Source organism: Eufriesea mexicana, unplaced genomic scaffold, assembly GCF_001483705.2.
Source record: "Eufriesea mexicana isolate 0111107269 unplaced genomic scaffold, ASM148370v2 scaffold9786, whole genome shotgun sequence".
Lineage (NCBI taxonomy): Eukaryota > Metazoa > Arthropoda > Insecta > Hymenoptera > Apidae > Eufriesea > Eufriesea mexicana.
Window position 1 is genome coordinate 16,932 of NW_016917468.1, and position 14,617 is coordinate 31,548.

The following is a 14,617-nucleotide window of genomic DNA, read 5'->3' on the forward strand; positions in this document are numbered from 1 at the left end:
CGTAACACTTTCCATTTTATAATTATTACAAATTAATAATTTCATTTGAGCATAAAATGAGCGCTATTTTTTTATAAACATCAATATACAATCGTTTATTTCGTAAAAAGAAAACGAATAAACGATAGAAAATTCTTGGTATTGTCATTTTATTCCAATAGCAAAATCTCATAGAATTATTGGAATTGAAAGACAAAGATTAATGTTAGTTAAGATAAATATTTGACTCATTTTTCACATAAGAATAAAGACGATTTTAAGAAACGTTATTATGTTTTCATACTATATATGTTTTTAAATAATCACTTTACGTGGAATCGACATTTCAAGAATGTTACGATCTTACGTTCTAAGAGAACGTCTCAGACTTTTCACCTTGATCGAATATCGATACAATTGTTGATCGAGAAACGAGAACATACTTGGTATTACTGTGAAATGTGCATTCCATGATTATTAGGGCGCATCGATATTAAATATGCATTAAAATTCCAAAGACAACATCGAATACGATAAAATAAATAAATGGCGCATCGATTTAGATTGAAATTTTTGAAAAATACACGAGATATGGTGAAAAAAATGAAAGAGATATTTATTAAAAACGAATAATTGTTAAACTGAGAACGATGTATGACCGTAACGAACAAGATGATGGAAGCAAGAAAAAAATGCAAAAGTGAGTACACTATGCATTATCTAAAATATAGATATACTAAGCGCAAAAATCGGTACAGTTTATCCGCTTGTCTATTAGAATTGGCCAGAATATTCCGCACACGTTCGATAAATGTGGAAAAGTAGCGTAAAAGCGACTGAACAAACCGGTTGGTTGTCCGCTCGCTCGTCAATTATCTCGTTCTATCGCCTATTAAAAGAAGGTATAAAGACAAGCAATACTCTGTCGAACTGAGAAGTGTAAACTGTTAGATTTATAATGAGAAATGATAATATTATAAAATAAATTATTCTAGAACATTATCAATATTCAGACACATGATATGTACACCTTAATGTTACTTATACATATGCAAAAGTTAGAAACTTTCAATTAAGTAAAAACGACCGAAATCCTGCTGGTTTTTATAATCAAATTTCTGAATTTTAACAAATTTATCGAAAATTAATATATAGACAATTTAAAATTATACGATGCTATATCCAAGTTCAACTTAAAAATCTTAATCTAAAAATTCTGATGAATATTCATAATTGTATACGTAATAAGAAGGAACGATGCAAACACATATACAAGTAGAAACGAGTTTGGGATTTCATTTATTATATTACCGCGCATTTTCGAGCATACAACACTGTTTGCAACTGTAATTTTGTACATTTACAGTATTTCAAATATACAAAATAACGACAATTTTTTCTTCCAATTAAATTGAAAATTTCAATATATAATGCCACAAATACCACCTATCGATGTCCCTATTCCTTAATAATAAGGTCTTCGAGGATTGTTCTGAAAATAAAAAAGAAAGGAAAACGACACTTATTGTTAGATTATTCAATAACATGTATGAAATATTTAATGTTATGAATCAAATAAACAGAAAATCGTATATTTCATCTACGTTTAAGCAAATGATTACCAAAGGATTAGGCCTAAATCTATAGGCGAGCATCATCCTCTTTCTATAGGCGTCAAATTCATCATCATCCCTGGATACGCCATCTGGCCTTTCAGAACCTAAACCAGCACTGTCGAATCTATTGGTTGCTCTATAAGAAAGAAAGGATAATCAAATATCGAGGAGACTAATACTGATAAAAGACATATGGTCCAATATAGTAAATACAGCCTAGTACAGTAAATGAGACGGATGATGAGATTTTATGAATCCTCGTTAATAAAGCGTGCTTCTCGAAAAAAAAAAAATTGAAAAAAAATTTCCATAAAATTAATACGAAGATTATAAGTACAATTAAATATCACTTACTTATTAATAGGTTCGATGCGACCGTTGCTTTCGCTACCTAATCCTTGACCTTCACTCCAACCAAGTTTTTGCAACATTTGAAATCCTAACAAAATACAAATTCTAGCTATTAAATGTATTAATACTTTATTTTACATGTTATACCTATATATGTATATAAGGTAGCGTTTAAAAGTATGTATATGTGAACGCATAAACAAAATACCTACCTATGTTATCTTCTTTCAACTTATACTCTTTATAATCGCTAAGATCGGGTTCCTTTCCCTGTTTGACAGCATTATATTGTTCCATAAATTTTTTAAGTTCATCCGGCGGTAAAAAATCACCAATATGATGTTTTCCTTCTGCTTGAGCTGTTAATTCTTCTGCCCACATTTGAGTGGCTTCCATTTCGGCAGATCTGAGTTTGTGTTCCCAGGTACCACCCTCTGTTTCTTCATCGCTATCGTACTCATATTTGTGTTTGCCCTGTGCTTCCAAACGTCTCACTTCTTCCCTCTTCCTTAATAAATTTTGATAGAGAAGATTTATCTGTACAGAGAAAGATAAACGGTTAAAGTAAATGATGTATTGGTAGAAATTGTAATTACTAAAGCGATAATCTTGACCAATATTTTTACTTAATAATAATTAATCTTTGGAACAAAATAACTTTATCACCTTATAATGATCTTCGGCTTTTTTCCATTGTTCTTCTGTGAGATCCAACGTACCGAAAGTTTGTCGAGCATATTGTATCAAGGCTGGATCGTTCCTTGAAATTTTAGTCAACATAGGATTTTTTGTTTCCGCGCGTTGCATTTTTGATGGTGGAATTATAACAGCCGGTTGTCCGATTTGTCCAGGAATCGCGATACCTGGCTGTGAAAAGCCGCTACTGCTTTGTTGTTTGCTATGACCACTTAACGTGTTTATTTCTGTTACAGACACTTTATTATCCGCATCACCCCAACGACTACGTCTTTTCCGCTTACGTTCATCCTTATTGTCCTCCTTTGATCGATCTATAGAATTATTCTCGCTCTCTCTCTCACGTTTCTTTTCTGTTTAACATGTAAAATTATATAAAGGAGGTATCACGTTCATAACAGTACAACGCGAGTCAAAAGCCGATATATTACATACCTTGTGATGAAACATATTTGACACAGATGGAAGCTTGATCGCTATCATCATTATCGCTGAGAGCTTCTTCTGGACAATACAGTTCCGCGCCACTATTTTTACTTTCCTTAATGGATTTTTCGGCGCGAAATTTTGCCACCAACCCCCTGTACTGCAGATAGGCTGCACTTTGCTTTTGGTGCAGAAACCTTGATTAAAACAATACTTAAGACTCTGACGAGTAACATAGTATCCTAAATTAGATTCCTTTAGATTAAGAGAGATACAAAGACAGGGAGAAAGAAGAAAGATATATAATATATCACGATATATCACGTAAATTCGACCTAATTCATCAGTTGACATTAAAATTTTCAATTATTGTTTCCATTTGATAAGAAAAAAAGTTAATTAGATTGATTCACTATATACAACGAATACGTAAACGTAATCAATATGCAATGTCATTTTCGATACAAATACTACCGTTATACTATAAACGATGAAATAATAATCATCTGCTACTTACACGTTATATATAATTACGAAACTAATTCGTCACATTTTGATTACAACTTCACATATTGTTAAATATGTATTACTAATTTAGAATCATTTCATTAATTGATGGAAGTGAGAAGTGATACAAATCGAGTCGTATTACCTACACACTACTTCAGCTAGTTGAACACGGGAATTAAAAAAAGCGAAGATACGTAAGTTGGAATAAAAGAAAAAGAAAAAGAAAAAAACATTAGAAGTGACAACACGACAAGTTAAGGCATTATAGATGGGGACCAGTGAGGACAGTAGTTACCATAATTTAGGATCTTGGGCATTCTTCTCTCGCGCTTCCTGTTCGATTTCATCCCCACAGTCAGCGACGATGCGTGCCAGCTGCTCAGCCTCTACGGGACACACTTAGAAGCCTTTGTCAGACATGCGTAACAACGCTAAAACTCTGGTTTTTGTTTTTGTTTCTGTAGTGTAGAACATGTATTTGTCTACACGAATGATCAGCACGAATTTGCTATTGCAAGTTTCGTATTTGCCCACGCGTCTTGTATTCGGCGTATCGCGCGCGCGCACACGCACGAACACTTACATATTCTGGATTGCGTGAACAAGTAATCCAATTTTACAGGAAATAACTTGTTCTTCATAAAGATAAACACGCGGCGATACGTCGAAACGAAGAAATAAATGAAAATAATCGACATATCGTACCTAGCTGCTCAGAGGCTCGTAGACCAGTCAATGGCCTCACTGGTGGTGGCACTTGTATGTTAGGTGGTCCCATAGGTACCTGAACGACTTGATTAGGAAGAGGATAACTGGTCGACATTAGAGAAAGTGGTGGGCCAGCGTTTTGAATCAAGGAAGGAGGCGGTACATTAGGAGGCGGAATATTTAAATTTGGGGGTGGAACTGAATTTATACTTGACGCTACATTGTGAACGGGCGGTGGTGCAATCATCACAGGTGGTATTACATTTGGTGGTGGAACATTCGGAACATTTGGCACGTTTGATGTATTCGGTACACTGACCACGATTGTCTGTGAGGCCGGAATCGACATTATACTTGGTGGTATTTGTGTCATCGTTGATAACAAATTAGGAGGAGGAATGTTTGGAGGCGGTAAATTCATAGGTTGTAATGATGCAGGAGGTGGTACACCGCACTGCTGTCCAGTTGAAAGTACGTGCTGTCGTGTGTTTGATTCTGACGACACCAATAATGTGGACGATAACGAAGATAGTGATAACGGAGTCGATGGCGATGACGATAGCAACGCCGACGAAGTCGATGATAATGATGATGATGATGATGATGATGATGATGATGATGATGATGATGATGATGATGATGATGATGATGATGATGATGATGATGATGATGATGATGATGATGATGATGATGATGATAACGACGATGACGACGACGACGACGATGACGACGACAAGGACGGTGTCAAAGACGCTGATACCGATGCCGATGCCGATGCCGATACCGATGCCGATGCCGATGCCGATGCCAATGCCAATGCCAATGCCGATGCCGATGCCGATGCCGATGCCGATGAGGATGACGATAATGATAACGATGACGACGACGACGACGACGACAACGACGACGACAACGACAACGACGACGACGACGACGACGACAACGACGACGACGACGACGACGACGCCGACGATGACGATGACGACGATGATGACGATGATGACGACGATGCTGATGGCGATGACGGTGTTAGTGATGAAGGAAGTTGCAACGCTGTTAATGTTAAAGTAGAAGAAGAGGATGAAGAGGAGGAAGAAGAGGAGGAGGAGGAGGAGGTAAAGGAAGAGGAGATGGAGGAGGAGGAGGAGGAGGAAGAGGGGATAGAGGAAATCGAAGAAGAAGAGGCTAAGGAAGAGGAGGAAGAAGAAATGGAGCAGGAAGAGGAAGATGATAAAGATAATAATGATGGTGATGGTGGTGGTAGTGGTGATGATATTGATAACGGCGACATTGGTGACGTGGATACCGTTGGCGATGTTGATGATGAGGAAGATGATAAAGATACTAATAGATTTGGTGACGGTGATGATGGTAAACTTTGTAAATTGGATGATACTGTCCGAGAAATATGAATACTTGGTGGAGGCATATTGGTATTTGGTGGAACTGGTTGCACAGGAAGGGGAGGTGGTGGTGGAGGTGGAGGTGGTCGAATTGTATGTGATGATGATATTTGCATTCGTGGATCTCCAGATCGATCGTCTAGTCTAGGAAAAGTGTTACACATACTTTTTGGAGGAGGCATTTTTGATAAATTTGGAGGTGGTACGTTGGTTACAATACTCCTTATGTTAGGTGATGGTACACCAGTAAGATGCATTATAGGTTGAGATGCAAGGGAAGATACAGCAGATAAACTTCCATTGCGAGAAAGAAACTGTTGATGGTTGTGGTGTATACGCTGCCCATTAGAAGTCACTTGATTAAATGAACGTCTAGCTTCTGGGCTTTGAGATGCAGGATGTCTAGTAGGAGATGGACTAGAAGAAGAGCTATGCCTTTTGTCGGAACTTTTTTCCCAACGAGGATCGTCCCTTCTGCGGTCTTTTCTATTTTCCCAATCATTGTTTCTGTCGTTATTTCTTCTTCGTTCCTTATCCTGTGTAATTTCTTTATTCTTTTCTTCCTTTTTCTCTTCTACCTTCAAAGGCAACATCAACTCTGTTTTCCCTGAGCCTTTATTACTTGCAATCTTTTTAAACTGATCCAAAAAGCTACCATCATTGGCAAATAAATTAATCGTTTGAGATATTGCTGGTTTGTCTTCGTCTTTTCTGTAGTAAAACATAATTTTTCTATAAAACATTATTAAATGAAAGTATTAAATTAATAAATAATCGATTCAAAGAAATCAAGATAAATAAACGTTATTATATAAATATTTCAATAATTTGTTCGATTGATTAACAGTATTGTGATAATTATATTATGATATTATTCGAAATATAAGAACTGTTTGAATTAAGGAACGATAGAAATGTTTATAAACTCGTAAAATAAGAAACTTAACAGAATTCTGAAAGTAACAGTTACTCACTTGGAAGAATTCATTTCATTTTCTATCAAATTCGTGGTTAACGCGTTTGTCTTTTTCAAGTTTTCCACAGCTTCTTTTGCTTTTTGCTCTTGCATCTTCGCCTGTATTTCAAGTTTTTTTTGTTGAATAATTTGTTCTTGCTTTGACATTTGAGCAAAACGTTCATTTCGCGATGTTTTCGAAACGAATGGATCAGAACCCTTCACACCGCGGTACGCCATATTTATTATATCGCAGACGACTCTTCAACACACTCAACGATACTTCGACTTAAACTCGACTAATAACTGTGATAATCGCATCGAAGTAGCAGCACTAGCGCTGTAGCAGCAACACTAGCGCAACCAAACAGCAGCCAATTTAACTTGAACGATAATAGTTGAACGACAAATTATGATGAAAGTTTGAGGGTATTATTACGTACGAAGTATGGATTGAAGTATGTATATATCCTATATCTCATACGTAATATTATTTAATACGTATTATATATGAATTAATTATAAATTTGGTCATTTTATCATATTCCAAATTAATTAATCATCGATATATAAATATATATTAGTTTTGCTTAAAGTATTAGTGATTTTTGATTTTTGGATTAAATATGCTACAAAATAAAATACAGACACATGTATTTATAATTTTTATACGTGGTTTTGTATTTAACTTTCATGACATTTAATTTTCTTTAATGCTACATGAAGCGACATGCTATTAAACAATACATGAATTTTATCGTTAAAAAACGAAGTACATTTAACTTAAAAAGGAAAACCGACTTAATAGTATTCAATCATATTTATCTTTGTATTCATGGTAAAAAGCAAGTACATACATATATAACTAACTCAACACGTAACTATGGACACGGTGAACTCTAATGTCATCTAACGTATGCATACGTACGTATATATATATTATACATCGTATAAACATCAACCGACCTCATACGCGTACAGTTTAATATTTCATTTTATGGAGTTATACAATTAATTAAAGAAGAAGAAGCATATTAAAATTTCAAATTTAGATTGACCAAATGAATGAGTGTTTAATAATACTTACAAAAAGGGTAAGTGAATAGGGAAAATGTAAATGAAATATTTATATGAAATGTAGATAAAGAAGAAAATTATTTATAATTCTATATAATTCTTTGTATAAAATTGTTTGTTATCATTACATTTGATTTGTAATTTCATCTTACGCGTTGTATACAAAATAATGTTCTGATTGTGTGAAAAATATCGGTAAGTAGATAAATACCAAACAAACAAATTAATAAGTAGATTATATAGTATCTGAATCTTGGAGTCGAAATAGATGAGCAAAAGTTTTACTCACAAGAAATGATATTGATCGAAAAAGTCAAATTACTCTGCTGTTTGATCGAAACTAATGAAAAACAGCATCTGAAAAAGAAAACAATTTGGAATATCAAACTGAGTAATGTTATAAAGGACATCGAGGAAGCACAATACGAAATGAAGCGTACGTAAATTTTATACCACTAGGCCATTTAAAAATGAATAGATAAATATATTTATTCTTTTAATTTTTTCTATTCCTATACATACATATACATACGTATGTATGATATCGAAAATAGATTTAATAATATATAGTATACGTTTTCTAATAGGATGGATGTCTATCCTTCAAAATGACAGTTCAGAATTTAACCAATTTCGACGAAGTATTAAATTAAACGAGAAAGCAACAAAATTCGCGAAAAAAAATATCAAAGAAAATTTAAGAGAAACAATAACGACTTGGGCGTAAGTAACTTTCCGTGTTTCTTTCCGGCAAGAAAATTAACAATGAGACAAAAATCATGATCTAATACTATCACAAACGAAATATACTTGGTTTACGTGTTAATAATCGTATATATGAAAAATATGCTAATACCGACATTTTACTATACGTATATAGCCACGACTTTTTTGTGGTAAGAAACATGAATATATATTTTAGAGCAGAATTCTCGTCGGAGCTATTAGTTACAAATTTTAAAAATGAAATACAAAAAGAATTTATGGGAACAGAAATGGAGTGGGTTGACCTTTATTTAAAATTTCTTGATGGAACACGTTGTTTAAAAATAAATCGTTTGTATCACGAACGGTAAGTGGAGAATTTGTTACTGTAACTTTTTTAAAACTCTGTTATAAATTGCTACATGTAATCACATTATGTAACGGACTGCAGTTATAAAGCAAGAAAGCGATACTTGGATCAATTTGTAAAATATGATAGAGATATCGGATCACTTTATGCGTACAAAATTACTCGTTTGGGTAGAAAAAATGCTGTCGATAAAGAATATGCCATTATTCAGGTTTGTTCAACCGATTTATTAAAGTTTGTATCTATTTTGTATTATTATTTGTATTTTCAAGAAATTTCTTTTACTTTGAATAAATTTCGAAAATTTAAACTTTTGCTAATCTAACCATACTACTAGCATATGTGTGTGATGGTTTGTAGGAACAGCTTATCGTTCAACGCAATTTACATAAACAATTAAAGGAGGAAAAGCAACTGAACGTGAAAAAAGCTTTCCTAGAGAAAATCAAATATTTTTATCGAAATCGCGCTGCAAAAATTATTCAACGAAATTGGAAACTATATCGTATGCGTATGTCCTGGAAGAAAAAGAAAGGTAAAAAGTGACGTAGAAGCAAATAAACCTCTACGCTTCGACTTTATACTATAGCGTTTATGTGGTATGACAATTTTTAATATATTATTACGGATGATACTTTATCTGTAGCATTATTTCGCGATGTACTAAAATGAATAAAATGAATTATGGGCACGTAATATGATAAATATCACTCATGTAAAATAAAATTCGAATCAAAGAGATCTCTTCAATATTTGTTCAATCTAACCCTCGTCGGATAAATATTACATCGTCATATCTGAAAATATACAAACATTACGCTAATCTGTAGCAAAGATATAGTACACGTATTATACGTAGTTATTTGTATAGTATTCGTAATATTTGCATAGTTTATTTACATTTTATAATTTTCTTCAATATATTCTATAATATCGACAAGATATGCACTTCACGTTGCTTATGCTACATCACAATAACAGTGATATATTCAAACCAGAGTAATATTTTTAAGAGAATATTATCTAACTATATTGATCTTTTACTATGTTTAGAAATATCCCTCTCTCTCTTTCTGTATTACCACTCTTTCGCTTACCCTTACTAGGTTTTTGCTCTTAAGCGCGCGCATCATGTTCGTATTTACATCTTTACCTCCAAGAGAAAAAACAAAACTGCTAAAACAAGGAATTACTTAACACTGTAACATATCGACTTGTTATGTTGACAATTCGTTGCTTCTGTTTCGCGAAATTGCATTGAACGAATTTATATCTTTTCAATTTTATGCGACTACTCTGTATAAAAATAAAACGAACGAAAATCATAGCTCTATAGCCGTAATTTGTAATGTACAAATGCATAAAAATAGATGAAAAAGAATAAAAGTGATGAAAGAAGGAAGTGTAAATTAGAAAAGGCAAAAAGTGGAAGACCGTACAACTGGGAAAGAGATATGTAGTTAATAGTCGCGCGGAGGTCGACGCATGCTCCGTCACGTTTCCCCGGGGTGATATTCAGTCAGGCAAACGAAGCCAGCAGCCGAGGCTGGCAGACATTCGATCGTTACGAGGTGAATCAGTGGTCGGGCGTACCGCGAAGCACAATTTGGACATGCGTATCGATCGTTATGATGTGTACCTACGTATAGTTTCTTTCAGAGGAATATCTTTTACCAATAGTAAAAATTCTGATATTTAATTTGCGCAAAAACAATAAATAATAACTTTCTGCTTTGTTACGAGGAAGAGAAATACAGAAAGAAAGCGAAGGAAGGGGAAAGAAGAAAACGTGAACAGAACAAGGATATCACAAGATTGAATTGAAATAAAACTATCTTTTTGTAGGAGGCTCCGATTAATTAAATAAAACGGATATCAACATTGAGAAAATTAAAAGGTAATCAATTCAAGTGAGGTTAAAACAATACACCATGACAATGATACCTAACAATCGTTTAAATGCGTGACGACATTGAATGGTCAGCATTCAGACTCCCTTGTAAAACGAATGCGCACCACCTGTAGCTCGATATCTACGCTGAAAAGGTCAATCGCCTTTTCGTCGAGTTCCTCGACAAGTGTAAGTAAAATATTTTTTGTATTTTATCGTTCCCTTTTTCTTCGTACAGTTTCCTTTGAAAGGAATCATTTAGGTACTTTGACATATCAACAAATATATTAGAAAGTTCATCGTAATAGCTCTAATAAACGAATCGCAAATGAAATCATATATTTACAAATGTATCAACATCAGTATGTATGTTCTTACATAAAACAGAAAATGCAATATGCAATATATAATATATGATATAAAATATGTAATATATAATATATAATACAAAATACGTAATATATGATATATAATATATAATATAAAATATTTAATATATAACGTATAATGTACAATATATGTTTTTATATGTTTTTGCATACATAAATATTTTTTTAATAATAAATAGGTTGATTATAACATCAATAAGTATTATTTTCGGAATTAGAGCTTTAAATGTTTATGTGGACACGCGCTTAATTGCTACAATCAATTTTATTTGAGTTTCTTTTTGCAATAGGATTCAATGAAATTATAAAAACGAAATACAGGCGTAAAGGAAGGAGCGCAGAGAGAGAGAGAGAGAGAGAGAGAGAGAGAGGGCGAGAGAAAAAGTAAATGTTGAAGACGAAACAGAAAAGGAGAGAAAGAAGAGAAATGCTATAGAGGGAAGATAAATCTAATTCGATTTCACTGTGGCAAGTTGAACGATATATTATATTGTATAACATAACTTGTAGCGAGTTTATATTTATTATTTTTAATGAAATTTTTTTAAGTATACACATGTTCGTTTGTAGTTTTAACAGGATGATCATTTTACTTAAATATTCCAAAAGTACTGCAGATCAAAACTAATCAAATTCGGAACGTGATCATAGAAATTATGGCCAAAGAAGCGAACATTACTATTTCTTGTAAATGGAGCATGGAGGAACGAGAAAAGATATTAGCTACAGGAACGCTAGAACAAAAAAAAGAAGCCTTTAAAGATGACGAAGAATTAATGAGGGAAACGACGAAATTTGTATGTGAAGTTATACAAACAGCAACCACGGAAGCTTCGAAAAGAAAAGTGTACACTGAGGTAAATTATGTATAAAATTTTGTTCGTGATATTTAAAATGATGCTGGTGGAATGTAATTGTTCATTGATGATTTTGTGTTTCAGAAAGGAGACAGCAGTGAAGGTAAGCCTATGATTGTATTTAATATTATGTTATGGAATTCATTGTACAATCAACAAAAAAAAAATATCATGATATGTTATCCTTATTCGTTGTTCCTTTTCTAGTTTCAATAAAATCAACGATATGTATGTTTGTGTAGGAAGTAGACTGAAGGGTGTCACCAGCATCGCTGATTGGAATCATCGTGCACGTGGGTTCTGCAGTCGAATACTGAACGCGCTCTGTCCATGCTTCACTAGCAATGGTAAATCATAGAGCGTAACGAACTTACAATTAATGATTACGCGTAATTCTGCTGCTATGTTCAAACATCGTAGCTTTGCATCGCTCTTATCGCGACTCATTTCCTTAACCTGATCATCAAGCTGATTACACACAAATCTCTTGTATGTGTTATTTATGGTAGTATATGATTTTATGTTCAAGGACGGAACGAAAAATTTTTTATCGCTACTCTAATCCTGCTATTTTAAGCTCTAATTAAATTTGAGATTTGAAACTTAAATATTTCACTATCGATTAAATTGTTTTTTCTTTCTTTTTCTTTTCACCCTTTTTCATTTTTTTTTTTTTTTTTTTTTTTTTGGTTTTTTTTTTTTTTTTTTTTTTTTTTTTTCAGTTGCATATCGTACAGTTGTTATGAACGTTGTTCAAGAATATGTGCAACAAAATAAGATAAACCGTATTTTAAAATAAGGGAGACGAAGGGAAAAAAAGAAGAACTTGTACGTATTTCTTATACAGATCAGATTGATCAATATACATTTTTAATAGTGTACAAAGTTATGTATGAAATATTATCTAACAAATTGTTCCTATAAATTACAGCGATTGAAGGACTTTTTCCTTTTCTCCACACATTAGATACACAAGCAAGCAAGTTCCTAGCTCTCAATTTTCATATTTTTTAAAAATTTATGCGTTGTATATACTTACGTATTACCAAATTTAGCGAGAAACATACGAATGAATTCGATATCTTCAAGGACTTGTGTCGAAATACCGACAAGTTAGGACGTCCTCGTTCATTTTCATTACTAACTAATTAACGCATGCTTTAACGTTTAGCTTGCATCTTATCCTCGTATCCTGTAGTACCGCAGCTATTATAATAACAGCTAATAAGATCACCTAGCATGCGTAATAATGCATAATAACATGCATTATTACGCGAGATGCACTCATTAGCTCAAACCTCTCCAATAATATATGTATAGTTATAGTTGTGATTATATACATATTTCAAAACATCGTATCAGAGGCATCTCGATACTCGTTTCATAAGTAAATTATGCGTATATCGTTTTCTTTTTTCTGTTGGAAATTATAGGTAAATACAATCGTCTAATATGTTCGTAATAATTCGTTATTGCAAACGTGTGAAACGGTGTATCGGGACCAGTGTGCCCAGATGGAGACTCCATGTTTCCCCTTCTCACATTTTGTCGGACTGGACTCCCCTTGACTTTTTCAGCATTCGTTGTGAATGCTGTATACCTGCCCTGCCTCGAGCCACTTGCAACGAAATGGGGAAAAATAACGAGTGTTCTTTTGTATTACGGTACGCGGCAAACCCATCTTACGTAAGAATACTAATTCTATAAGGAACACCCGTTACTTTCCTCTACTTTGGCTCAGGCGACAAAACTTCACGCTCACGGTGAAAGCGGTGAAAGCGCAAGGGTGTCTAGGGTGGCAAAATGTGAGGTGGAGAGGCAACGTGGAATCTTTATCTGGCCACGCTGATCAGGACACGACAACATTATGCACGTTGTGACCCCTTAAGCATAACACACGCATAAAAGAATGTATACTATATACTATATTAGTATACTATATTGGTATATCTATTCTTTTCATAGAATTATTCGCCTGGACACCGTACCGATATCGCTTCACGAGACCTTAATCGTTTGCTGCCTCCCAGAATTACTGTGTTTTGCCGAGCAACTGTTAATCCGATTCATAAAATATTAAACAACACAAATACTTGTGAGAAATGCAAAATAATGTAAATTAATGAATCACGGGCAACGATCGGTTTTTGATCTTTCGCACTATTGGATTTAAACAATTGATCTTGGGATTTCACATTTAATTGCTACCAGTTTTTACGATATTTATTTACATTTTTATCATGTTTATCCAGAATTCTATTCATGTCGAGTATATAGATATACGTATTATGATTGTATACGATTTTGTATTAACATTTTAATAATTCTTTGTATGTAAAATACGACTAAGAAGCATCATTAATGTCTAAAATATTTTATTTTTGCAATATTGCGTGTTTGATTGAAATAATAGGTATATAATTCTATTTCTTTATATCTCGTACACTTAGAAAGTAGTTCACCGTACATAATGCAAAAAAAAGAAGGTATTGATGTGAAAAGAATTAGTTGTACATTATCCGTCTACTTAGACCAACTGTTAACCTTCGATGTAATAATTTTATGCTCCTCAAGCATATTTTAATCAACATTGGAAAGAAAAACAAAGAGTGAGAAACAAATGCACGAGCCAGCGAGTAAACGCTCATGTATGCAGGAGAAAGAGTGAGAGAGAGAGAAAGAGA

At 33.6% G+C, this 14,617-nt stretch overlaps 2 protein-coding genes across 2 annotated transcripts; one reads left to right on the top strand and one right to left on the bottom strand.

The window, feature by feature from the left end:
* Positions 1 to 1,273: 1,273 nt before the first annotated feature.
* On the bottom strand, positions 1,274 to 6,927 carry LOC108553268 (SURP and G-patch domain-containing protein 1). Its single transcript, XM_017908093.1, has 10 exons — positions 6,664 to 6,927; positions 5,681 to 6,400; positions 4,284 to 4,828; positions 3,874 to 3,964; positions 3,078 to 3,265; positions 2,613 to 2,995; positions 2,159 to 2,483; positions 1,950 to 2,034; positions 1,602 to 1,731; positions 1,274 to 1,471 (listed from the first exon to the last, which is right to left on the bottom strand). The coding sequence occupies exons 1-10, from the start codon at positions 6,882 to 6,884 to the stop codon at positions 1,445 to 1,447; spliced, it is 2,715 nt and encodes a 904-aa protein (XP_017763582.1). The 5' UTR covers positions 6,885 to 6,927; the 3' UTR covers positions 1,274 to 1,444.
* A 4,750-nt stretch (positions 6,928 to 11,677) lies between these two features.
* Positions 11,678 to 14,060, top strand: LOC108553266 (uncharacterized). Its single transcript, XM_017908091.1, has 4 exons — positions 11,678 to 11,933; positions 12,018 to 12,036; positions 12,176 to 12,280; positions 13,899 to 14,060. The coding sequence occupies exons 1-4, from the start codon at positions 11,733 to 11,735 to the stop codon at positions 13,943 to 13,945; spliced, it is 372 nt and encodes a 123-aa protein (XP_017763580.1). The 5' UTR covers positions 11,678 to 11,732; the 3' UTR covers positions 13,946 to 14,060.
* The last annotated feature ends 557 nt before the right edge of the window (positions 14,061 to 14,617 follow it).

What these genes read in the sequence shown, in the direction of transcription:
- LOC108553266 (XM_017908091.1), top strand. Translation starts at nt 11,733, where the DNA reads ATGGCCAAAGAAGCGAACATTACTATTTCTTGTAAATGGAGCATGGAG. An exon ending in TCCATGCTTCACTAGCAATG is followed by an intron (nt 12,281 to 13,898) that starts GTAAATCATAGA and finishes TTCTTTTCATAG; the next exon opens with AATTATTCGCCTGGACACCG.
- LOC108553268 (XM_017908093.1), bottom strand. Translation starts at nt 6,884, where the DNA reads ATGGCGTACCGCGGTGTGAAGGGTTCTGATCCATTCGTTTCGAAAACA. An exon ending in ACGAGCCTCTGAGCAGCTAG is followed by an intron (nt 3,965 to 4,283) that starts GTACGATATGTC and finishes TGTGTCCCGTAG; the next exon opens with AGGCTGAGCAGCTGGCACGC. An exon ending in GTTGAAAGAAGATAACATAG is followed by an intron (nt 2,035 to 2,158) that starts GTAGGTATTTTG and finishes GTATTTTGTTAG; the next exon opens with GATTTCAAATGTTGCAAAAA.